General features: G+C 40.5%; 1 protein-coding gene across 2 annotated transcripts in view; it reads right to left on the bottom strand.

Annotated features, from left to right (window-relative positions):
* RGS7 (regulator of G protein signaling 7) overlaps nucleotides 1-27734 on the bottom strand; it is a 572390-nt gene that overhangs the window by 68706 nt on the left and 475950 nt on the right. For both annotated transcript variants that reach the window (XM_049867941.1, XM_049867940.1), the window contains exons 7-9: nucleotides 16156-16220; nucleotides 14990-15066; nucleotides 14804-14885 (exon numbers count right to left, since the gene is read on the bottom strand). In XM_049867941.1, coding sequence (XP_049723898.1) covers nucleotides 14804-14885; nucleotides 14990-15066; nucleotides 16156-16220 — 224 coding nt within the window. The remainder of the gene's footprint in view (nucleotides 1-14803; nucleotides 14886-14989; nucleotides 15067-16155; nucleotides 16221-27734) is intronic.

Genomic DNA, 27734 nt, shown 5'->3' with positions numbered 1-27734 from the left:
AATTAAGAAAAAGGAAAAAAAAAAAGAAACTTAGAAATAAACCTATTAAGGAATATATGAAATCTGCATGAGGAAAATTTATGCCATTCCTGAACAACACAAAGGTAGATATGAACAAATGGACAGACTGACTTCACTTCATTTCTTCCATGTTTACATAAATTTTAAAGAACCCCTGGTGGTACAGTTGTTAAGCGTTCTGCTATTAATGAAAGGTCAGCAGTTCGAACCCATCAGCCGCTCCAAGGGAGGATGTAAAGATCTATAGTCTTAGAAACCCCACGGGGCAGTTCTACTCTGTCCTATAGAGTCTCTACGAGTCAGAATCGACTCGGCGGCAATGGGTTTGGTGTTTTTTATATATAAATTTAAAGCAGTGCAACTAAAATGGCGAGAAATGTTATTTTCCAATTGATTCTACAGTTCATACAGAAAAAATAACTAGGAGAACCCTAAATGGAAGAGCAATGAGGAGGAAGTGGGGTGAGGGTTGGGGACTAACCTTACCGGACATTACAACACACTCAAATCAAAATAGCGAGCATGACAGACAGATAGGGAAACCCCATCACAAAGTGCAGGACGTGAGATCACCATCCCTGATGCTGCCTTTGCTCCATTTGGTCATCCACTTTGTTGTCTGCTGTCCAGTTGATTCCAACTCATAGCGAACCCATCATTTCTTGCCCAGAAACTTCTAGTATATCCCAGTGATAACTTACCCTCACCCAAAGGTTTCCCTCATAATTCTACCCTGCAGTGTGAGATTTCTAAACAGGCATATTTCTTAAAAAGACCTATTCTACTTTGCCTTCAATTAACTTTGTTTCGTGGAAGACGTTTTACTTTTCCCTTTGCTTGGTTTATGAAAGTCCTAACTCACTCAGCAATTGACTTCCGTCGTGAGCCATCACATTAGCCTTCCGGCCTGACTTTGTCTGGCAGCCTGAGTTAGTGACAGGAGCACTGTCCTGCAACTGAGAGGTTCATTCCTGCCTCCTCCTAAAACAGAACACATCCTAGGGGAAAACAAACTGTAACTCAATGTCTGTGAACCTCAGTTTCCTTGTCTATAAAATGGGGATAACATTAATACTAACCCGAGTAATGTAAGAATTAAAAATGTAATCAGGGAAATCGTCACATCCCTCACAGGCAGGAAGGTGCGGTGATGATGAGCAGGAACCCTGGACCAGATGACCAGGGTTTACTCCTAGCTTCCCCACTTAGCAGTTGTGAGAGCTGGTGCAGCCTACTTAAGTATCCTGTGCCTGAGGCTTCTGATCTGAAAAGGGCAAATGATAATAGTCCTTCTATTATCATTTGTTGAGGAGCCCTGGTGGCATAGTGGTTAAGAGCTTGGGTACTAACCAAAAGGTTGGCAGTTCAAATCTACCAGCCACTCCTTGGAAGTCCTGTGGGGCAGTTCTACTCTGTCCTATAGGGTTGTTACGAGTCAGATCTGACTCGAAGGCACCTAACAATGACAACAACATGGTTGTTGAAGGAGCAGTGGTTAAGCACTTGGCTGCTAACCGAAAGGTCAGCTGTTTGAATCCACCAGCTGCTCTGCAGGAGAAAGGTGTGGCAGTCTGCTTCTGTAAAGAATACAGCCTTGGAAACTCCACGGGGCAGTTCTACTCTGTCCTGTAAGGTTGCTATGAGTCAGAATTGACTTGATGGCAATGGGTGTGTGTGGTAGTGGTGAGGAGTGGGTGAGGGCTAAGAATAGTGCCTGATACCTGGCTAGTGCTCCAGGTGCTAACCTTTACCATTTACCCCACTTTCTTCCCAACACGGGGTAGGCAGAGGAATTGGGTCTCTCCATGTTGCCTGTGCTCTGTGGGGAGAGCAGCAGAGCTCCTCAATCGCAGTTCCCCATTCTCTTCCCTTACAGTCGAAGGTGACTGAAGAACTAACCAGGACAAACTAGAAGGTCATCGATATAAAGGTCACTCTTCCCCATCCCTATGGTATATCAGCAGCCACTCGGCCTCAGCGATCTCTGTGGTTTTTTGTTGCTTTAGGTGGCACTTTTCAGGAACTTGAGATTTGAAGAAGAAAAAGACCAATTTTAGGTCATCTGCAGTTCAAGTAATATCGCCTGTGATTATCTTTGTCAACGTGTTTTAAAAACCGGTAGTGGGGTAGCAAACACCAACGGAGGTGGGAGGACAATGGTAATCACTTAATTGTTTTCTAGTGCATTTTTAAGTATTTTAAAATCAAGAGCTAAAATGTAGGGCATCATATGAATAAACAAAATATGACTACAAACATGGTACAGTAAGCTTTAAGCAGTTTCTAGGCCTGGTTTTTCTCAGTAAAATTTACCAAATATATTTTTTCCTTGTCATGGATTGAATTTTGTCCCCCCAAAAGATACGTGGAAGTCTTTGCCCCATGGTACCTGTGAGTGTGACCTTGTTGGGAAACAGTCTTTCTCTGAATATGTTCTCAGTCAAGTTGACATGAAGTTATGCTGGAGTAGGGTGGGCTCCGATCGAATACGACCGGTGTCTGTATAAGCCACCCAGTTTGTGGTACTTTGTTACAGCCGTCCTAGGAAACTCAGGTTTCCATTAGCTGGTTTCACCCAGGCCGTTCTTCCTACTCTTTCTTAGTCTGGAAATCCAACAATGGACTCAAACATACCAAAGATCATGAAGATGACAGAGGACTGGGAGATATTTTGTCCTGTTATACACAAGGTCATTATTGAGCTGGAGCCAACTTGATGGTAACTAACAAAGATAACAGTTTCCTAAGATACTCCCAAAGAAAATACTACCTGCCTTGGAGAATGTATCCAAGCTGCTGTCACTTCTCTTAAGGTTATAGATAAATAGTAATCTTATAAGAAATTTGTGCAAAGAAATAGAGGGATTTTGAGACTTTTTTTTTCAAGGTAATCGAACATGTTATTAGTAAGAAATAATTATAGCAAAAATAACATTATTTTTATGATGCTACCACTCTCTCAAACATAAAGTTAATTGCAATTTCTTTAACCGGATTAATGCAAAGACTATCAACATTCCCAACGTTTGAGACAACAAGGCCAGCAGTGGAAATTGTTTGAAAATTCAACACTACTCCCTTACAGAAACAATAGCCAGCAACACCTGTAAATTGGTTTCTATTTTTGACCCGATAAGACAAAGGAACAGGTACTCAATATGCTGTAAATTTTAAGGCATGTTATCGATTTTAGAAATGGCAAATATTGAACATGCATGCTGACTGCGGAATATACTAAACGTTCTGTCATGTTCTCCGTGGGAACACATCTGGAACCCCCTTTCTGGGGCTACTTCAGAGAAACATCACAACGACATCTTTGTGACTGAATGTGATAGAAATAATTCATATGCCTGCTCTCACAGGTGTGGAAAATCACACCCTCGTCTTACTAAATATCACATGTTTGGCTAAAAGAGAACCAGATATTAATTTCATATGCAAAATAGTAAACTTTGTGGTGGGACAAAACGTTCCATCTGGAGCAACATTTCCTGTTGGTAATAGAACAACTGCACTTTAAGCCTCAAACTCTTTTTCCTCTATCTGCACTTCTATTCCTAGTGAGCTTAATATCATAGATAATCTGTAATATTCTAAATTTACAATTTAAATTTGATTAAAAGTATTATGTATGTACCATATCTGTTCATTAAGTTGATTGGAATGCAAGACTCTCAAGTTTCAAGCTGAGGTCCTTTAATCAATAACACACCAATTGTCTCTCCTATTTTTAGGGGGAGTGAAACACAGGTAATGAGAAGCACTGAATTATAGACAAGGAGATCCTAGCAATGACACAGGACAGGCGACAGGTATGCTGCAAACCTGGACATTCTCGAAACAGAGATCTCCCTGGTCTGGGATGCCACCCACCGGAAAATTGCTGTTGTTGGGCACTGGTAAGTCAATTCCAACTCACAGCGACCCTGTAGGACAGAGCAGAAGTGCCCCACACCTGTAGTCTTTAAGACAGCAGATCACCAAGTATTTCTCCAGTGGAGCCCCCAGGAGGTTTGAATTGCTGGCCTTTCAGTTAGCACCCAAGCGCTTTAACCACTGTGTCACCAGAGTTCCTTATGTTAAATATACATATATATAACAGTATAAGTACATATATACACATGCATGTATATATGTATATATGTTGTTGTTGTTAATTGCTGTTTAGTCGATTCCAACTCATGACAGCTTCATGTGTGCAGAGTAGAACTGCTCCATAGAGTTTTCAAGGTTGTGACCTTCAGAAGCAGATCACCACCCCTGTCTTCCAAGGCGCCTCTGGGTGGTTTCAAACTGTCAAATTTTTGTCTAGTAGCTGAGTGCTTAACCATTTGCAGCACCCAGGGAGCCTTTTATGTATATAAGTCTCTATGAGCTGGAATTGACTTTACAGCAATGGGTATGGTTTGTGATTTTTTTTATATATTAAATATACATACATATATATATATAAGTAGTGACCCTATAGGACAGAGTAGAACTGCCCCATAGGGCAGTAAATGTTACATATACAGTGTGTATTAAAAATACCACACAATGATGTGGATGAACAAACGATGACTACATGCATAATATGAAAGAATCTCACAAGAAGATGCCAAATACAGAAAGAGTACATAGTGATGATTCAATTTACATAAACATTAAAAGTAGATAAAATGTATCTATGGTTTAAGAAGTCACAATACAGGTAGTCCCCAACTTATGAAGTATTCAAGTTACGACAAACCGCACTTACAACCGTCTTTTTTTTTTTGGTACTTCTTACCATAACCAAAAACCAAATAGGTAGTAAAATGTACTACATACAATGTTAAAATATATTGTAAATTTGTATGTAATGTTTCCAACCCCCAAAGACAAAGATTGAATTTGTAAAGATAGTGATATTAAAAGACAATAATAATGAAAACTTAAAAAAAAAATGAGGTATTTGATTTACGTCAGAACTGACTTATGATGGAGTCATCAGAACAAAATCCTGCCGTAAGTTGGAGACTACCTGTACTAGTTACCACTGGCAGAGGGAATAGTGACTGGAAAGGTCACAAGTAGGGCTTTTGGGACCCTGGCAATGTTCTGTTGCTGTATCTGGGTGCTGGGTACATGACTGTTAAATTTGTGAAAAATTCATTGAGCATATACGGTTTGTGCAATTTCATGTGTGTATGTTACACTTCATGGGGGCAATGAAGGAGACTAGGGTTGGATTCCTGGCCAATGCACCTCAAGTACAGCTACCACCTGTCTGTTAGTAGGAACTTGCATGTTGCTATGATGCTGAACAGGTTTCAGTGACGCTCCCAGACTAAGGCAGACTAGGAAGAAAGGCCTGGCAATCTACTTCCAAAAATCAGCCAATGAAAATCCTATGGATCACAATGGTTCAATCCCATTGTACACTGGGTTGCCAGGTGTTGGGGACCAGTTTGACAGAAGCTAACAAGAACATGTTATGCTTCAATAAAAGTTTAAAAAATGTTGTGCCTAGGCCTTACCCCAGACTCCCCACCCCACCAAAAAAAAAAGTATTCAGTTGGAGTTCCTCATAGGGTATCTGCTGGAATATTTAGAATTGGAGTCTTGTGCTTTAGAGTTTGTGGTACAAATAATGTTCCCCCATAGTACCGTCCCTGAGTATATCTCCAGAGCTCCCATCCACCCAAGTACACAGGGGTCCTGTCTCTCCCAGACACTCTTTTCCTTGTTTTCTTTAGAAATTCTTGTGTGCTTACTAGTATCCCACGGCCACCCTGGTTTGTTGCTGCCTCACCATGCTGGAGTTGGAAGTCTTACTCTGATCCTCTCCCGCCGACCCCGCTCCCTGTCTGTGCTCCTCTCCCCCTAGACTGGGGAGCTATATAACTATTCCCAGAAACTGGTTGCTCAAGAGACACAAGACTGATGGGGCCGCTGCCAAAGTCAGGAGCAGCTAAAGGCCACATAGTTTGAAGAAATCATCTTTTTGTTGTGATTGGCAAGAAGGAGGGGTAAGAGCTCCAAATTTTGATGCTATTACTATAATAGCTAGTGTAGCCCCAGATCAGACCACAGGGGATTTTCCAGGAGAGAGGGAGGGAGACCCATTCCATGCTGCCAACTCTACCTCTCACTATACTCATCCGAAGGCACCCACAGTTAAATTGACCTGTTGTTGTTGTTAGGTGCCGTCCAGTTGGTTCCAACTCATTGTGATCCTACAGGACAGAGTAGAACTGCCCCATAGGGTTTCCGGGGAGCAGCTGGTGGATTTGAACTGCTGACCTTTTGGTTAGTGGCCAAGTTCTTAACCACTGTGCAACCAGGGCTCCCACAGTCTGTGACCATAGTCTGTGACAAATATCAAAACGAGTGCTTTTACTGAAGCTGGTATCAATGTAACCACTGTAATTCTAATATAAAAAAAAAAAAAAAACAAACCAAACCTGTTGCCATTGAGTTGATTCTGACTCAGAGCGACCCCACAGGACAGAGCAGAACTGCCCCATAGGGTTTCCAAGGAGTGCCTATTAGATTTGAACTGCTGACCTTCTGGTTAGCTGCCAAACTCTTAACGACTACGCCACCAGGGTTTCCATTATAATTCTAATATACACAATAATAATGTGGACGGTATAAATAAATCATAGCTATTTCCACTATTTTCTGATTAAAATTCACCTCACCTGAAATCAGGGAGAGCTCAAAGGTTTTATATTTTGAACATTCTAATCAAGTACATTTCCATTTCTCCAACTCATGTACTTCTATTCCTAAAATCTTCATTGAATGCTGGGTATACAGCCAACTCTAAACCGACAGCCTTGGGAAGAAAAGAGTCGATCTAATTCTTGTTGCTTCAGGACTGAGGGACCTCTAAAAATTACTAATCTCACTCTGTGCCAATGATAGCCTTTTCGCCATCACATTTCTGGCTAATGCTTTCCAATTTGTACTTGAACTCATCATTTCCCTCATCTGATGTTTGGCAACAACGTTTAGTTTTAAGTATGAGGAGGTTCTTATACTGAGATTTTATTTTCTTGTTATTTTCACATTGGTCATACAGAACCCAACATGGAGTAAAAGAATAAGCCCCATTCGAACTCTGTGGTTAGCTGTCCTCAAGTCAGCTCCCAACTCATGGAGACCCTGGGCGCGAGATCAAACTGTTGTGATCCATGCGTTTTTCACTGGTTGATTTTTAGAAATCCATCACCAGGCCTTTCTTCCTAGTCTTCCTTAGTCTGGAAGCAACACACAAGCCTCCACTGACAGACAAGGGTGGCTGTGCACGAGCTGTACTGGCTGGGAATCGAACCTGTGTCTCCTGCATGGAAGGTGAGAATTCTATGACTGAATCACCACTGCCCTCCGTGCTAACTCTAAAATAAATAAATAAATAAATAAACTCTACCTAATGCTATTTCCAGTATATGAAGACACCTTCTGTGGATCCTTGAAGCTTTCCTCTGATCCCTAGGGTTGCTGATCTCTTTAGTGATTTCACAGGCAAATTTTTTTCACCTTGTTTTTGACTTTGTCCCTTTACCATTCTCTTCTTAGTTACAGTTCAGCTACCTACTTTTTAAAGTCCAAAACTCAGCACAAAACTCCAAATCTGAGTCCATTCAGTACTTTGCCAAGCAGAATATTTATTTATATTTAATCAGATGCAAAAATTATATTAATAAGTCTAAGAAAGCAGTAAACTTTGGAGGATCTTCATAAGAAATATTGAAAACTTAAATACAAAATCAACTCAGATCCCAATTATCTTTGATATTTACTACAATCTAGTGAATTCTCCCACTACATTCTTGAGTAGTTAGTTTTGGGTCGTTCAGCCTGAAATCCTTAACAAGAGTCCTCATTAATAAGTGTTATAACCTTTATTTTTTCATGAATAGATGTGAACATGTTTGTTGTTGTTAGGTGCCATCGAGTTTATTTCAACTCACAGTGACCCCATGTGACCGAGTAGAACTGCCCCATAGGGTCTTCTAGGCTGTATTCTTTACAAGAGCAGATCGCCAGGTCTTTTCTCCTGTGGAGCCACTGGTAGGTTAAAACTGCCAACTTTTTGGTTAGCAGCAGAGCTCTTAACTGTTGTGCCACCAGGGCTCCATGTGAACATGTTTAGGGAAGCTAAATTTGTTTCATAAAGGTATTTGGTGAAATAAAATGATTATTCTGTGTTAATCAGACCTACAAGTGACTTATAATTCTCAAAAAAGGTAAAATACTATTACATATGTTTTCTGTATCTCTAGCTGTAAATTCATGTAATACATTTTACATTAAATTTATTTTAACCATACCTTAGAGATTCTGAGCTGGTTTGCCTTTTATCCACTGTATTCCTGACTAATGGCTTCCAACCTATCCTTGATTAAATAAATGCCTGACTCAAACTAAATCAAATTGAATTAAACCAAACGAAATGCAATGTAGCGGAACCCTGTTACTTGAATTAATGCAAGCTTTATAAGGATTAAGTGTTCTCTGTTATATTTTTATTGAAAATTTTAATAGTAAAGTTATGCAACATGAAACAAAATGGAGAAAAAAATAATGCTATTGTGATAACTCCATTTCTGGCTTTTCATAACAAAGATACTTTATACAGTGTCAATGCAATAAATCACAGGTAAATATAATTAGATAACTTAAAAGTGCTACCTATTTGGGTCATAAATCTTTGACATTTGGGCATGGACCTTTATGGATTATTTTATATTTTTATAATTAGCCTTTATTAAAACAAAAATAAAAATAAGAGCACCCTTTGTCATCTCTTTCATGTACTAATAACTTCTATAAACTATATTTTATATCTTTATGAAAATTTTATATTATTCTGGAAATAATAAAGTGCATAGATTACACCAAATTATTACATTTAAGCATGAGAGACAGTACTTATTGGGGCAGTGCTGTTGGAACTGGCCCCTTTATTGTATAAACATCCCTGATGAGGTCTTCCATATGGTAGTTGGCTTCCCCTAGGTCAGGTGTGGTTGGCCTACAATGCCCAGAAGTAAACTCTGGACCTTCAGAAACAGCAAAAGAAATGAAAAAAGAATATCCAGAAAACATCAGTAAACTATACAGGCTTGCAGCAAATGGTTTAAGTGCTTGGCTACTAAACGAAAGGTCAGTTTTATGGACTAAACTGTGTCCCCCCCAAACGTGTATCAACTTGGCTAGGCCATGATTCCCAATATTGTGTGGTTGTCCACCATTTTGTGATACTATGTGATTATCCTATGTGTTGTAAATCCTCACCTCTATGATGTTAATGAGGCAGGATTAGAGGCAGTTATGTTAATGAGGCAGGACTCAATCTACAGGATTAGGTTATATCTGGAGTCAATCTCTTTTGAGATATGAAAGAGAATCGAGCAGAGGGGAGAGGGACCCTATGCCACCAAAAAGGAAGCTCCAGAGTGAAGCGTGTCTTTTGGACCTGGGGTCCCTGCACTGAGAAGCTCCTAGGCCAGGGGAAAATTGATGTCAAGGACTTTCCCTCAAAACCGACAGAGAGAGCGAGCCCTCTCCTAAAGCTGGCACCCTGAATTCGGACTTCCAGCCTCCTAGACTATGAAAGAATAAATTTCTCTTTGTTAAAGGCATCCACTTGTGGCATTTCTGTTATAGCAGCACTACGTAGCTAAGATAGTCAGTTTGAACCTACTAGCCACTCCATGGGAGGAAGATGTAGCAGTCTGCTTCCATAAAAATTCCAAAACCAAACCTATTGCCATTGAGGCAATTCCAACTAATAGCAACCCCATAAAGACGGAATAGAGCCCACTGCAGGGTTTCCAAGGCTGTAAATCCTTACGGAAGCAGACTGCTAAATCTTTCTCCCATGGACCGGCTGGCAGGTTTGAACTGCTGACCTTTCAGTTAACAGCCAAGTGCTTTAACCAGCAGGTGACAAAGGCTGCCATGCATTGGAAACCCTATGGGGCAGTTCTAATCTGTCCCAAAGGGTCATTATGAGTGGGAATTGACTTGACGGCAATGAGTATCTATAAACACAGCTTCATCGTATATGGGAATATTGTTATCTACCAATTCATTCCTTCTTTTTGCAGGATGGATGTGTAAAGTTTGAATCTCATTCTTCCTGCAGCTGCTTTCTTTGCCCAGAGCACACTACCCCTTCCTTTGCTCCCCTTCCTTCCTGAATAATGCTATGGAGTAGGAGACGGGTTGGTCTCTGGCATTGATCTGCCCCTACTACCACACCCACTGCTATCGAGTCGATTCTGACTCCTAGCAACCCTATAGGACAGAGTAGAACTGCCCCATAGAGTTTCCAAGGAGTGCCTGGTGGACTTGAACTGCCCACCTCTTGGTTAGCAGCCGTAGCACTTAACCACTATGCCACCAGGGTTTCCGCCCCTAACTAGCTGTGTGAAAATGGACAAGTCATGTAAATATTCTGGGCATCTGTATCTCCCTCCAGAAATCAAATGATATAGGAAATCTGCGTTTTTGGAATAGTCATAAAATGGTTCCACTGGACGGTGAGCTTTTAGTTGTGTCAGTCAATGTTTTATCCCTGACTTGTACAGTGTCTGGCACACAGTTAATATGAAATAAATGGTATCATTATATGATATTCCATGTTATGGGAGGGGTGACATGAAGAGGCAAGGCTCTGTTTTACAAGTTTCAGGTAGGGCTTCTGAAGGAAACAGGGGTTAGTCATTGAATTGGCAGATGGCTCCAAGATTGACACACTTAAATAAAGTTAGGGACAAAGGTTACTCTGCACACAGGTCAAAGAGTTCCCTAGTTGGGTAGGGAATAACTGCTTAGGAGAGGCGAGCCAACAGAATCACACTCATTCCCCGTATGTTGTTATTGTGTGCCATCGAGTTGATTCCGACTCACAGTGATTCCATAAGACAGAGTATAACTGCCCCATAGGGTTTCCCAGGTTGAAATCTTTATCAGAGCAGATCACCAGGTCTTTTCTTCTGTGGAGTGACCGGTAGGTTCAAACCACCGACATTTCAGTTAGCAGTCGAGTGCTTAACCAGTGCTTAACCATTCCAGGTATACTGGTTGATAAATACCAAGGAAGACTACTTTGTTGTAATCCAATTTCTGGAATAAAGGGCATAAATAAAAGGGAAATGAGCTCAAAATAAATGATAGGTCCTAATAAAGAGAGCCCATAGATGAGCCACCTCAGCATCACAACTGCTGTTGATGAGAGGCAGCAGTAGCTGGCCATGGGGACCAGTGATGAGGACAACGTGGTCACTACTGAGTTCACAACAGTCAACACTCTATGACAACCTCACCATCAAGTCAAGATCAGCCTACTTCATGCAAGGCATACATATGCAAATGAGATAATGAGACCAGAGAGAAAGGGAGACTGCTGGAAGAAGTGTTTCCAGAAATTATTCTGGTTGGGGCCATGAAGGTAAAAAAGAAGGTTGTGACTCTCTTTGACTGTGTTCTGGTCAGTTGGCAGGAGTTGGTGAACATGATGCATAGGTGTCCCAACCCCACTACCTATAGCTATGTCCAATTTTTCCTGTGCTACTTTTTTGGGGCTCCTCTCTGTAGCTCTTCACAAAGGGTGTCAAACACCTGGTGAGCACCTTCCAAATGCTAGGTAATTAGGCTAGCTCTGTTTACATTTACCTTACTTTGCATGCACATCAGACCGCGAGGGAGGTATACCTCGATTTTATAAATGAGGCTTCCAAATCTCAGAAAGGTTAAGTAATTGTCCAAGGTGGGTCTAAACCAAAGCAGTTGCCTTCTGGTAGATTTTGACTCATGGTGACCCCACGGATGTCACAGTAGGACTGTGCTCCATAGGGTTTCAATGGCTGTGATTTTTTGAAAGCAGATCTCCAGGCCTTTATTTTGAGGCACCTCTGCATGGATTCAAACAGCCAATCTTTCAGTTAATAGCTGAACACGTGACTGTTTGTGCCACCCAGGGACTCCCATGGAGGGCCTAATAAAGAAATAATGGACTCAGGTCCACCTGACTCCAAAGCCCACGTGCCTTCCACTCTGCCACAGGTCTCCCCATTCCCTCTGATCATTGACGGACATGACTAGAACTGGGGAGTAAGTAAATGCGCAGTTTCCCTGATACTGAGACATCTGAATGAAGTGTGGTGTGCAGTGGTAGGCCCCAGGACATACCGGATGAAACCTTCAGAGCAATGAAATATTCTGTCTCGTATTTTCCTACACATATTCTAGGATTCTAGGATGCTCAAGTGAATATAATTTGCTGTCAATATGTAAAATCTGGCTTCCCTGATCCTGTCTGAAAGACACTTAAATTTTACAAGATGACTACCACAGGGCAGAAAGAGTCTGTCATTACTGCCACACTCAGAACAGGCTATAGAGCAAGAGCTGAAGGTTAGGAATACCTATTAAACTTTTAGCCCAGGAAGCAGGACTTTCAAGGCTAAATATATTGATTTAGGGTTGACTATGACACCTGCAGAATTCATTTCTAGGGCTAAGCATAAAAATGTAGCCATTCTCAGAAACTCTCACAATATTGCTGCTTCTTCCTATACCACTTTTTTATTTTTTTGAGGGATACTTATTTTAGAACACTTTTCTTGTAACTGCTTAGCTAATACCACAGCCAGTGAATAGAGAAATAGTTTATGTATTTTGCTGAGGAAACAGCCATTAAACACTCTTCGAGGAGCATCTTTCTGCTAATGTCCCTGTCTTTATTGTCTTCGTCAAGTAACATTTGGTCAGGACCCAGAATGCTAAAAGCAGGTCTGTGTGGCAGACCTGATCTCTAGACAAGTGTTAGCATTTCACCTGGGACAACAGCGATGGCAACACATTTAAGCTAAAAGAAATGCCATTCGGTGTTACTCCCAAGGACAGAAGTTGTAATGAAAGAAAACTAACTGGTTGAAGGTAGAGTCAGGTCGGACAGATGCCATTCTCAGATGCCCATGGATAACCTGAAGCTCTGTTGATTTTGCTCTAGAAAATAAGCAGTGATAAGTTATTGCATAACATTTTCATTTTATGTGATCGAAAGCCCTTTATAAGCATCTGCAAGGTGAACAAGGGAGGTGGAGCCAGTGGCTCCATGGTGGCTTCTGCCTCTGGGTCCTCCTGGGGATGACTTTCAAGCTGGAAGCCTGGTGAGGGGCATGGCAGGAAGCACATACCACTGAGCAGTATGTGCTGCCTGCTGGTGGGAGCAGAGGGCTGGAGCCTGGAGCACACTGGGTAGAGTTAAAGGCAATGGTGCACAGGTCTACCTGCAATAGGACACAGAGAGGGCAAGGGGGCGGTTGAGTTAGGCTTGGCGATGGAAGAAAGGTAGAGTGCCTAGGTGGAATCAGTCTATATTCCCAGAGCAGGAGTGTGTTCCATGGAATAGTCGTGGGCAGTGCAGGACAGCTGGCCTGAAGTGAGTCGTCTGGGGTTGCCAGGAGGATCCAGGCAATCTAGGTTGAATGGGGCTAAGTAGGCCAACATACATCCAGGTCATGAGGTGCATAAAAGGAAAAAAAAATACACAGACTGGTTCCAGAGGTTGTTTGAAACAAAAAAGCAAAAATCCCGCTTCATAGCTTTGTAATACCTGTGTGTGTGACCTTATAATCCTTTTTCACATGAGCAATAAAACAAACTGAATTTTGAATAAGAAAGTCAGTTAAATCTCAATTCTTATCTTTTCAGCATTCAAAAGAGACAGAAAATTCAATATAGAATTTAACAATCGCACAGTTATCTGAAATTGAAATAATAAATACATAAAAAGAAACCTTTGGTGTCTTTCCATTTTGGTCTGACCCTGAAGATAATTTAGAGGAAAATTCTAACACATCCTCATCAATCTTGATTTGTCTCTCATGCTGTTAACCTGTAATTTTTTTAATTATACTTATGTTAGGGCCCTGGTGATGCAGTGGTTAAGAGCTCAGGCTCCTAACCAAAAGGTCGGTGGTTTGAATCCACCAGGTGCTCCCTGGAAACCCTGTGGGGTAGTTCTACTCTGTCCTAAAAAAGTCCTATAGGTTCCCTTTAAGTTGGAATCGACTGGACAGCAATGGGTAGGTAATGTCTTGACTCCATTTAAAAAATGTATAGAAAAAAAAGATACAGTATTAAAGCAGAAAGAATATATGGGGTTACACATGCTGCCTTACGAATGCTCATAACCGTGGTTTAATTCCTTGCACAAAACTTTAGTAACTAGTCAAGGGCATTTGTTATTTGTGGTTTTAACATTATCGCTGAAGAAAAACAGCTAAGTTCCTGTATACAGATACAGTTACCACTTACCTCACTCTAAGTATGAGCTGAAATGAACTCGAGCCTCCTAAAAGGTTAGTCAGTGAAAGCTGGCAACCAAAGCTAGTTATTAATAGGTTTTAAAAGAGAAAAATTGGGATGGGGGGGATAACATTTGGACTTGCAGCTTTACCATAAAGCCAGAAAAATATAAAACAATAACCATGCAAAACTGCTTTGCTACACTCTCCTCTTTCAAGTATATCTAGAAACATCACAAGCCTTCAATGCAAAGACTGAGTAGGAAGTGATGTCATGGCTGCAAGACATATTGTTGTACAAATCCAGTGTTATGCTGTTGAATTCTGGTCATCTTACACAAAAATGGCAACCTTTTCTTAACTAATTCACCAAGATACTGAGGGAGAAATCGTCCGTTCCTACATCCTTTCCCTCTTTTTCCCACAGTGTCCCTCACCCACCAAAGGCCATGGTTACGCTTCGAGACAATACTGGCGCATTTGCTTACCACAGGTCTGTGTACATCCCAGAATGCTCTCTCTTGGCTGTCAAGGATCTTCCTTTCAATTTTGTCTCTTTTCTTGTCCACTCTGTCCACATTGTAACAATATAATAAATAGCGTTAATTGTAGTGCCTCTCTGGAAAAAAGGCTACAACTTGAACAAATCTTCCGAAAGACTCACAAGGACTCACTTCGCTTGTGCCTCCGCCTGCATAAAGATGAACTCCCACTTCCGGGCAAACGCTCTCTGCAGCCTGGCCAGGCTCTCCTGAAACAAATGCCACCGGTTAAGACATTTTGGTGCTCATCTTCACTACTTCCTTCTAGCTTATCAAACATGCATTTGTCAGAAAAATACAGAATTTCTGAAATACTATATGAACACTGGTGTTGAACGGTAAGCCACGCTCACTGAATGCAGGTAAACCTCATACTAACAGTCTTAGAGGAAACAGGAAAACCTATCACAAATATTAATTTTTCCAAACAACTGGCCTTGGGGAGCACAACCAAAAACTGAATATCCTGGAAATATTAAAATTACCTCATATGAAAAAAGCACTCAAAAGTATTCCATGGATTTTTCTGTGGCCACTTACACAGAGGTACAGGAAAACAATGCATCCTTACTACAATTTAATCAGTCTATTCAGTTTTCCACGATAAATGCAAATCCTGGCCAGCCCGTTAAAACCAAACCCGTTGCAGTCAAGTTGATTCCAACTGGTAGCGACCCTATAGGGCAGAGTAGAACTGCGGCATAGGTTTCCAGGGTTGTAATCTTTAAGGAAGCAGACTGCCACATCTTTCTCCCATGGAACAGTTGTAGGGTTTGAACCACAGACCTTTTCGGTTAGCAGTGGAGTATTTAACCACTGTGAAACCACGGCTTCTTGCCAGCCCACTACTCATTTCCAAACAGTGCTCCAAATTTAGGAAATCATAACATAACCATCCCAACCAGCTACATCAGATTAATTTGATTTCTTGATGGTGATCAACATGAAAGACTTGCAAAAACCATTATCCTCACGTAAATTATGTTGAACTCTCTAAGTTCAGATACCTTTACTGTTGTGTATCTGAAATTACTATAGTGAAATTGATCTAAAAGTTAAGAGAGGCTTCCCCCCCTTCTACTCTGAGTTTGTATGTTTATAATTTCACTATCTTCGATGTGAATGATGTGAGGAAGCAAGCCACTAAGGGGTTTATTAAGTCATTATACTGTCGGTCCCTGGAAATCCGATCCTTAAAGCCATGAATGTACAAAGTTAAATGAGTGCCCCCAAATGATCGTAAGTCTTATTTTTGTTGTTTTTATGATTTCATTTAGCAGAAGGTCCTTGGTACTCACAGCTTCATAGTCTGCTAGTTCCAACCTTGCTTTGTTTTGCATTGTTCTCTTGCAGAGGTAAACCGCTGAAAGGGGGAAAAAAAAATCAATCATTTCTTGCCTGTTTATTAACACTGAGGCCCTATAAATCAAAACATAGCAATCTAGATGTATTGGTCTTTGTGACTTTTTCCCAAATTGTGCTTTCTATTTCCTCTTTTATCTGTTTTTAGACAAAAAATACCTAACTAGATAGCAACATGACTGATATTCCAACATGATGACATTGGTTTAGGAATGTAGTAATGGTTTATTTTCATTGAATAGTTTTCACAATTTTATGTTTCTGCAGAACATAAGAGGGATGAACCACAGCCTCTACCAGCCTGAGCCCAGAAGAACTAGATGGTGGCCGGCTACCATGGATCTCTCTGACAGGCATCACAGTAGAGAGTCCCGGGCAGAGAAGGAGGAAAAAATACAACAAAATTCACAAACAAAGATCAGATTTACTGGTCTGACAGAGATTGGAGGAACCCCTGAGACTATGGCCCCCGGACACCCTACTAACTCAGAACTGAACCCACTCCTGAAGCTCTCTTCTCAGACAAAGATTAGACAGGCCTAGAAAACAATAACACATGTGAGGAACGTGCTTCTTAGTTCAATCATATATATGAGACCAAGTGGGTAACTCCTGCACAAAAGCAAGATGAGAAGGCAGAAAGGGACAGGATAACTGGATGAATGGACACAGGGATCCTGGGGTGGAAAGGGGGAGAGTGCTGTCACATTTTGGGAATTGCAACTGATGTCACAAAATAACATGTGTATAAGTTTTTGAATGAGAAACTAGCTTGAGCTGTAAACTTTCACCTAAAGCACAACAAAATTAAGGGAAAAAGCGTAAAAGGGAAAAATGTCTTTTAAAAAAGACATCAACTGAACCTAAAAATTTAGATGTATAAAGAAAACCATTTTGTAAAGGAGAATTCTATGAACAGGAAACTATTCTTAGCAAGTTCAATTATTTCCATAGTCTACTGTCAACTAAAATAATTTGTTAAAGTGAAGGCTTCCTGGCATCCTCTTTGCTTCTTTCCACACCTGCCAATCCTCAAGCAATTGTTTTGTCACCAGCAGAGAGGACAGCATAACACCTGACCTAACCAAAATACGACTCTTCTTAGCTTCTATTCTAAGTGAATTCTATTTGGTAGATTTCAGATTTATGGGATTGGTAACCGAGGGGGAAAGTCCAAAAATCAAACCCATTGGTGTTGAGTCAACTCTGACTCAGAGTGACCCTATAGGCAGAGTAGAATGGCCCCATAGGGTTTCCAAGACTGTAATTCTTATGGAAGCAGACTGTCACAGCTTTCCCCTGTGGAGTAGCTGGTGGGTTCGAACCACCGACCTTTCAGTTAGCAGTTGAGCGCTTAGCCACTGTGCTACCAGGGCTCCTTAACCGAGGGAAAAGAGGGCAGCAATAATAGTAGCATTCCCGTTGAGCTGTTAAATTTCTTCTTCATTTACTGCAGCAAATTGTGGTGACTGTCATGATAACATAGACACTCAAAGCCCTCTGGCATAGTCCTGGTTTCCTGAATATTTTTGACATTTTGTCATACAAATGTGGTATTTGAGTCTCATGAAATTCCAGGTAGCTTTTATCTATTCCAGATGCTGAATAAATCTGCTGAAGGTGGACCATCTAATACGACTTTTTGTAAGGGGTGCTACGAGTGGGTGCCTTGATAAACAGCACCTTTGAGCTAAGCTGTACCACTTCAGTTTTTGATAATGAGGTCCAGCTGATATCACTGGCAGAAAATGTTCCACAGAAAATCTGAGACCACTGCAAACACTGATGGTATTTACTCAGTTTCTACCCTATGTAATTCTCCTATATGAAGGTCAAGGCAAAGGAAGGAGCCAACCATGCAACGATGCTAACACTAAACCCGCTGCCATCGAGCTGATTCCGACTTGTAGTGTACTACAGACGCTAATAACACAATAGATGGTTTTAGAATATATCTTTCTGAAACCCACCTTCGTAATTTTATTTTTGGCTCATAGCAGTAGTTTTCAGAAGTCACATTTCAAAAACAAAAATGACAAGATTGGGTTCATTTTCTAATCCATCAAGAGTTTATGCCCACTCCTAAAGACACTTTTATTACAGAGGCCACTGTGACCTTAATAAAATATTTAAAATGTTCTCAGCAGTTGGTAAAAGAGATTGTAGTATATGTGCAATACCCCCTGGAGATGTCTCTTCATGACAGAAGGATTGAATCTTCTTAAATATCTAATTAAATAATTTCAGCTTTCCTGTAGAATGACCTTTAATCAGATCTCAAGCCCCCACAAGCTCTCTCTCAGCCAGTCCTCCTCTGAATCCAGTCTTGCATCAGCCTCTACTTGCCTCATTTGTTCTAGTCACTTAACCTTTGTTCTTCTTGAAATCAGCCCCCTTTTGGGAGACAGGTTTCTACCCTCATTAAGTAGATCACTGAATAAAAGCAGGAATGAGGTGATTTTTTCAGACAATTGTTCATAAAGCAATTTTTAATCATTCTTCATATAACAAAATAAAGGAGTGGACAGGAAGAGCCTAGCATATTTGTGTGTATATATGTTGAGTCAATTCCAAGTCGTGGCGACAATATGTGAGTCAGTGTAGAAACTGTACTCCATGGGGTTTTCAATGGCTATAATCTTTTGGAAGTAGATCACCAGGCCTTTTTTCTTCAGAGCTGTGGGGTAGATTTGAACTGTCAACCTTTCAGATAGTAGTGGAGTATAAACCATTTAAGTCACCCAGGAACCTGTCTAACAGAGTAGTAAAGAGTGAATAACTCATTTGTTGAATGAGCGAATAAATGCATGAACGAATAGATTTTCAGAAGGAGCTATTTATTAGTCAAATCGAGTGATAAAATCTCCCCATATTTCTACTCTTCTCTTTGGTAATGAGAAAGGAGAGAAAGGAGAAGGGCTAGCAGAAGTATGGAATACTCTGGATACTACTGAAGTGGAGCAAATATGGTCATGACTAGAAAGGCCTAAATCTCACCATTTGGGGTTGAACTGTATTGCCGAAAATATGCATTTGAAATCCTGGCACCTTATTTACAATCCTGTAAATAAGCAGAGCAAATACTGAAGTTGTAAAGGATTTCATCTTGCTTGGATCTATAATCAACATCCACGAAAACAGCAGTCAAGACATCAAATGAAGCATTGCATTGGGCAAATCCGCTGCAAAAGATCTCTTTAGAGTGTCGTAAAGCTAAGATGTCACTTTAAGGACTAAGGTGCTCCTGATTCAAGCCATGGTGTTTTAAATCACCTCATACGCATACGGAAGTTGGACAATGAATAAGAAGACCGACAGAGAATTGATGCCTTTGAATTACGGTGTTGGCAAAGAACATTGAATACACCATGAGCTGCCAAAAAAAAAAAAAAAAAAAAATGAACAACTCTGTCTTAGAAAAATTACAGCTAGAATGCTCATTGGAAATAAGGATGGCAAGACGTCGTCTCACATACTTTGGACATGTTATCAAGAGCAACCAGTCACTGGAGAAGAACATCATGCTTGATAAAGTAGAGGATGATAGAAAAAGAGGAGGACCCTCAATGAGATGGACTGACACAGTGGCTGCAACGATAGGCTCGAGCATAACAATGACTGTGAGGATGGCGCAGGACCCGGCAGTGTTTCATTCTGTTGTACATGGAGTTGCTATGAGTTGGAGCAGACTCACTGGCACCTAACAACAACAGACTGGTAAAAATATGATTTGGAAATAGGGTTTTCTTTGATGTGTCAATTAGGTCATACCTGAGGAGTATGGGTTCTAAATCTAATCATTTCTGAGCTATAAAAAGAGCAGAAGGGAAGCAGAGACACACAGGAGGAAGAAGAAGACATGATGGAGACAAAGCATCTACACGGATTGCTGGCCAGTACCAGTAGCTGAGTAGACAAGGAAGGATCTCCCCCAAGAGCCGTGCCCTGCTTCAGACTTCTAGTCTGAAGTGTGAAAAAATAAATTTCTGTTCTTTAAAGCTACCCTCTTCGGGTATTTCCATTACAGCAGCACTAGGAAACTAAGACACTCACCAATTTATTCTAGACACAGTTGTAGTATGCTGACCTATGCACTGCTGTCGAGTCAGTTGACTCATAACGACCCTAAAGGACAGAACAGAACTGCCCCATGGGGTTTCCAAGGCTGTAAATCGTTATGGAGGCAGAAGGCCACATCTTTCTCCCACTGGTGGGTTCGAACTGCTGACTTTCTGGTTAACAGCCAAGCATTTAACCACTGCATCACGAGGGCTCCTGAGTATGATGACAGGTACAGACATGTTTTTATTATTTCTCTGGGCAGGATGTGGCTGTCAGAGGAGGGCTCAAGTAGATGAAAGAGGGTTCCAATACCAGAAATTTTCCCAATCTGTCAAAGATTGAAAAAATGAGTGTACTTATGCACAGTCAAAACTACCGCTCAGGCCAAGCGTTTCTATATTAAGCCTTAATTATTTAGGCACTAAAAATGCTCTGTATGGTGTTATGTATGGACCTTGGACAGCACAAGTGGTTAATGTGCTTGGCTGCTAACCGAAAGTTTACAGGTTCGAGTCCACCCAGAGGTGCTTTGAAAGAAAAACCTGGCCATCTATTTCTGAAAAATCAGCCATGAAAACCCTGTGGAGCACGGTTCTACTCTGATACATGGGGTCACCATGAGTTACAGTCGATTCACCAGCAACTGGTTTGGTTTTATGCACCTAAGCCCAGATACAAAGTGAATCTTTTTTACATATTCCTTGAATTTTTTATGTCCTGCCAAAATATTGAAACCATTAACTAAAAAACCATTTCTAGGGTTTTATTTAAGATGTGAAAGGGGCCCTGGTGGGACAGTGGTTAAACACTTAGCTGTTAACCAAAACGTCGGTGGTTTGAACACACTAGCCACTCGTCCGGAAGGAGAGAGCTGTGGCAGTCTGCTTCTGTAAAGATTTACAAAAAAAAAAAAAAAAGCCTTTGCTGACGAGTGACCCAATAGGACAGAGTAGAACTGCCCCATAGATTTTCCAAGGGGCAGCTGGTGGATTTGAACCACTGACCTTTTGGTTAGCAGCCAAACTCTCAACCACTGGGCCACCAGTCCTACTCTGACCTATTGGGTCGCTATGAGTCAGAATCGACTTGATGGCAGTGGGTTATTTAAGCTGTTTTCAATTATCAAGGGTTCAATCTCAAGTTTAAATCTATCTCTGTGCAGTAATTTTCTGGGAGACCATCATGAGACAATTTTGAGGGTTGAGAAGGTCAAGCAAATGAGTAATTCAGTAAAAGGCTGTATCACTAAGGGGAAGAAGGTTTGAGAAAGCCTAATGCATCACTCTGGCTAAAAGAGCTGAGCTGTAAAGGTGTAGAATCTGGCCCGAATACAACTCAGAATTTAGATGGAAAAATCAAAGTTTCTGGACCACATGTGTGATCAAGTAGAAATTTAACAGGAACTGGATGCTAGCATGAGCTCTCTCATTTAATTTAGGAGAGCTCTATAAGGCGGGGCAGTCTTTTGAGCAAACAACCGCTTACCCATGACAAAAGTATACAGAGTCGTATCACACTGACCGTTGAGAAAATCACTGAGACAGCAATGCCTAAATATGGAAAGGACATGACTATACAATTCAGAAAGACTAGAAACACAAATGCCAAAGAAATATTCTAAAAATATTCTACTTGCAACCAACGTAATGCAAATAGAACTTATATTGTCATAAACAATTTAGTTTTTTTTTTTTATCTTTGGAAGTTTATTTTGTAGGCTAATTCTTCCCCTGACCCTGAATAAAAAGGCAGGCATCTTTCACAGTCTTGCATGTCACCTTTGGGTAATTCAGACAGTCCCAATTTATTAATGAGAATGACCATCCACAAGTAATAGTCAAAGTTCCAAGCTTGGTTTAAAGTTGAAGTTTCTTCTATCTCACTTAACCCAATTGCTGGCCAGGGGCCCAGTGTGGGTGGAAGAAGTGTGGGCAATTCTTTCTCCACCCAGTTTTTCTGAGCTTTCCCACCAAGTACTGCCAACTGAGTCTTCTGATCCTTTGGGGGCTGGAGTATGAGAAGGAAGGAGGTGGAAGAGGAGCGCTGAAGTTCTTACTTGACTTATACCATTGTGGCATTACCATTCTCAGGACTTGGCACGTGGCACAAATGGTTAACGTGCTTGGCTGCAAACTGAAAGTTTGGAGGTTTGAGTCTACCCAGAGTTGCATCTGAAGAAAGGCCTGACAATCTGCTTGATAAAAACCAGCCATTGAAAAGCCTATGGCACACAGTTTTACACGGATAAACACGAGGTGGTCATGAGTTGGAGTCACTCGGCCACAACTGATGGACTTGGCAGAGGTTTAAAGCTATTTCTCTCATGGGTACTTCTGTGAATTCTTTGGAGAACTTCTCGCTCCTCATCACTGGAGATCTCTCATCTGGAGTTACCTTGTTGGGACTGATGAATGCCACAACTCTTGGGCGATACCTCTAGCCTCTTCTATGAAGCTGTCTGCCTTTCTAGGCTGCCTTCTAGGGCAAGACTGTCTCTCACATATGTCTTATATCAAGCTTAAGGGAAACATTCACACATTTTTTTGCCCCGAAAGAAGACCACAGAACACAGCCACCTCTCTTTCAACTCCTCCACCCACAAGTAGACAGTCTGTGTCTTGACTCGTAATTCTGAGGCATGGAAGTCAATTGTCCACTGTGGTTCAAGGGGTAGGTAGGTGACTCCTGGGAAGCTCTCTCAGCAGTCCTTTGAAGTCACTCTCATTATGCTTGTGATGAGGGGCAGGCAGCCCTCACTCTTCCCACTCAGGACTCTTAAGATCCTGACAGCTACAAAAATCAGCGTTCAAGCCAACTTCTTAACCTTTAGTACTCTCGATGTGAGCTGGAGGCAACCTCTTAAATAATTTGCTTCTCAGTCTGGCGTGACATCCGATCTTGATCCACTTAGCACTTCATCTGCAATTTCCATTTTAACATCCTGTTGCAAAAATCACTATGTACTAGTTAAAATAGCAGAAATTGTAAAGAATGAAAGTAATCTATTCTGGCAATCTTGTTGCTGTGTGCTATTAAGTTAATTCTGACTTGTAGTGACCCTGTAGAACACAGCAGAACTGCCTTATAGGGTTCCTAGGCTGTATTGCTGGTGGATGTGAGAACAGGGAAAATCTCCTTGGAAAGGGTTTTGGCAATGACTAATAGAAGCCTTAAAACATTCACAGTCATTGTTCTAGTAATTGCTCTTCTAGGAATATAACCCAAGGAAGTAACACGAAAGACACAGAGGCTTAAGCATCTATAACATGGAATATTAGAACACAATGGGAGAATGGTTACGAGTTTCTGCATATCTATTCAATGAGATACTAAATGTACTAAATGTAAAATGTAAATGTAAAATGATGTATATACATTTTTTTACCCTCAATGTTGAAATAATTTAACAAATCTTAACCCCTCATTGTAAAAGTTCAGGCAACACAGAAAAAACATAGACATCAAAGTCAAAAATCAGTATAATCTCATGGCTGTCATGACTGTGATATATAGTCTTTGGGATTTTTTTCCTTACATATACAGTCATTAACATACACACGGATATCTGTATTTACATTAAACGTATGGCCGTTTTCTACAGGTGTAGCTGGATTCCCTTAACTGCTGAGTCTATCCTATGAATGTAAGACATATTGTTTAGCCATACCTTTATTATTAAATACTTAGGGTGTTTTGGTTGTCTTTGTTATTTTGCCGTTACAGATAATGATTCAGTGAGGATTTCTCTTAGCATATATTTTTAGAAGTTGTGCTGAGGAACCACGTAGATTCCTAGAAGTGGTACTTGGGGGGTTAGGCACAGTTTGGATTTTACAAGATGCTACGAAATTTCTACCCATAGTAGTTTAACAGTTTACCCTCCCAATAAGGTATGAATCAAAGCTCCAGTTTTGAACTAAATTTTGGCTTGTCCTAAGTCCTCTTTTCTGCCTTCCCAAGAATACCAAAAAACCAAAACCAAACCTACTGTCATCGAGTCGATCTGACTCATAGCTACCCCATAGGGTTTCCTAGGCTGTAAATCTCTACAGATGCAGACTGATGTATCTTCCTCCTGCAGAGCCACTGGTGGTTTCGAACTGCCAATGTTTTGGTTAGCTGTCAACCACTTTAACCACTTCACCACCAGGGTTCCTTTCCAAGACTGCAACCTGTAGTTTAGGGCCTTATGACACGCAACTTCTTGTACGACTTTAACCACCTTCAGCAAAAAAGGGAGGGGGTAAGAATATGGTTTGTGAAGAAATGTTTGTCAGGAAATGTTGCTCCAGATGGATTCAGGAGAATGCTTGGGCAGCATGCCCAAGGAAGAATGTATATGTAGATATTCCAGAAAATCGCTTGCTAGGCTGGCTCCAGGAAGTCTGTGTTAGAAAACAGATCAGCTAACCTTGTAAAATGTTAACTTGCAAATGTCTTGTAGCCATGTGTAATCCTAAGCCCCCATGATCATGGTCATGTACTTCCTTCTCCATTTATCTGTATAAAAAGCTCACTGCTCCCTCAGGATGTTGGAACACTGCGTAACTCCACACTGTTGTACTGTGTTGACCAGTGATAGCTGTTATAATCCTCAATAACTCTTTGATTTAAACCCTTGCAGTCTCAGGACTCTGTTTCATGTTATGACAGACTTAATTTTATGTTTAAATTGACTCACATGCTTCTTACCAGCCCTCTAAAATGTCCTCTATTTGGACTCATCCCTCAGTCGGCTAGAGTTCATTTTAAGCAGCATTTTTCAGGGAAAGTATGAGTGCCATTCTCTCTGAATCTGGCATATGCAAGAAAGTCTGTATCGTGCCTTTAAACGTTAAAAACAACAAGATTTAATCCCAAATGTGGAGGTAAAAGACCGCCTCCTTTCACAAGTTCTGTGACCATTGCTCTATTGTCTTCCGGAAAATAATCTTTCTTTCTGTGGAAGTGATCTTCTTTGTGGTTGAGGTCATTTAATTTTTTAAAATCTGGATATGCAGAATTTCATATTTTCCCTGAACTTCAAAATTTCATAAGGTTATGTCAAAGTGTTATCCCCTCTTAACTAAGTGCTTAATTAAGTGGTAAAACTTTTTAATAAGCTTTACTTGAATTTACAACCCCCCTCCAACAAATGCTAGTCTAAATGTATTTTATTATTGTTATCTGTTCCATCTGTTCTGCGTTTTTGTTCAGGGTCTCTAAATTGTTGAATGATGGATTTATTCTTTCTTTTGTTTTCTGGGGCATTAATTCTCCTTATACCACTTTAAATTCTGCAGTGGTTTCTCAACTGTTTTCTCTGTCAGCACCCAGTTCATCTGAATACGTTGAATAATCATCATAAGTCAACCTTCGTTCTGTCATTTTCTTTAATTTCCTTTAATTTCATTTCATGTGAGGTATTTTTTCTGTTAGGTGCAAGTAAATCTTTTTCATAACTGCCCTTCATTCACCTTCTCTGTGCTGTATGAATTTATTGATGATCTTTTAATTTGATTTTACCTTTTTTTTAGGTAGGAACTGGCCTCTGCAGAGCTGATATTCACACTGAATTAGCATTGCTGAATTCTCCTTGGCTTCTTTCCTTTTTTATCTGGAAGCTGCTTTTGCACCTATCTCATAAGAGTTTGAACTGAGGAATCACTGCCTAAATTGTGAGTTTATATTTTCTTATGAGACCCATTAATCAATGGCATAAAGAAAAAGTGGAGAAAGCTGTTGTCTTAGAGAATTAAAGCTTGAGAACTTTGTCTCTGCACTTGAAAAAAAACAAAACAAAACTATTTTTTGGGAAACTATTCTACTAGGGCCTAGATCTCCCCAAAAGGAGCCTGCTCTGGACAGCTTTCTCATTTCTGGTTTCTTCTGGAGTTTGCTCACTCCTTTTGGAGGAAGGCCGCAATCCTGGTGATGCTGGCTAGAAAAAAGTGCTGATGATCCTCGGTTTTATGTTGTCTATTAAAGCTATTGGTCAGCAGCTGCAAAAATTCTCCAGTATTGCATTGCCCCTCTTCCAGACTCTCCCCTCTACTCAGAGCCTGCTCCCCAAATGTCTGGGGGAGACTGGCTGCTTTAGGAATCCAGGCCAGGGATGAAAAGCCAGGCAAGGCTTAGGGCTTTCTCTCCCAGTGTCATGCTGGGGCCAAAGAAACCTTGATCCGATGGGGCAAGCCTTTCTCTGCCTTTCCAAGACCGAGTCCGAGCTCCAGCCCCAGTATATCCATATTGGGAAACAGTATGGACTCGGTCAGAATTTCACCCAATTATGTAAAGCTGCCATAATTTACTGAGAAAAATAATTATTGCCTAAATTTTATTGATTTAAAAAAAATCTTTCAAGTGTGTGTCACCATTCTCATAATTTCTGCCCTGTTCTAATAATGACTAGTTCTATTCTAGTTTTGCTTTCTTCGTTTCTTTCTTTCTTTCTTTTTCTGTTAAGGGGGCTGGTTTTGGTAAATTTCTGGGAAGTATATTGTTTAAGAGTCAGTTACTACTTCCTACATATTCCTCAAGACTCAAATATATTTTGCAATTATTACTGTTAACTGGACATTTATTTAAAATCTCAATGATTTTTGAATTTTTAAAACATATACTGAAAATATCCTTCATTTCACTCTAACAAAAAGAGAAAACTATCTTCTTTAAAAACCAAATTTCCAAAATAATACCTCAAATAAAAGTTTTAAAACTTAAGGTTAATATAGCACTTCAAAATCTAGCACTCATCTAAAGATTTAGCCATTAATAACAGCATTTATAGAGACAAAAAGATAAAGAGTAACAATAATTTAGGGAATTATAGTTTTTTTAAATGTATGGCTCAACAGCAACTCAAACATTAACTGCAAAGAAAATCTTAGCAGGAAAAAGTAACCAGAGAAAGTATTACAAAATTATTTTTAAAGCACTTGATTTTCTGATATATGCTAATAGTGTGTTACTACAAAGTAAGAGTAGGAATTCACTATTGTATGAGATCAAATATCCTGATGAAAACAAAAAACCAAACTCGTTGCCATGGGGTCAATTCGGATTCATAATGACCTTATAGTACAGAGTAGAACTGCTCCATAGAGTTTCTAAGGAGCAGCTGGTGGATTTGAACTGCCAATCTTTTGGTTAGCAGCTGAGATCTTAAGCGCCACCTAAGAGAAGGTTAATCAAGATAAAAAAAGTTTCACTATAAAAATGGAACACCTGATGGTGAAAATCTTCAAATACATGCCTTGAAGGTCCTGTCTGTAGGGAGAAAGAATTCCTTTAAGCCATTTCTGAAATCATAGTGGACCATGAGCCCTGCACTACCTTAAAACGTTTACATGTATTATCTTATCTAGAGCCTTATGTCAGCTGTGTCAGAAACAAGGTATTTTCACCTTGATTTAATTGTAACCATGAAACTCAGAGAGCCTAGGTCCCCTCCCAAGGCCATACCGATAAAAAG

Source organism: Elephas maximus, chromosome 24 (genome assembly GCF_024166365.1).
Source record: "Elephas maximus indicus isolate mEleMax1 chromosome 24, mEleMax1 primary haplotype, whole genome shotgun sequence".
Taxonomy (NCBI): Eukaryota; Metazoa; Chordata; class Mammalia; order Proboscidea; family Elephantidae; genus Elephas; species Elephas maximus.
This window is presented reverse-complemented; position numbering and strand designations above follow the sequence as displayed.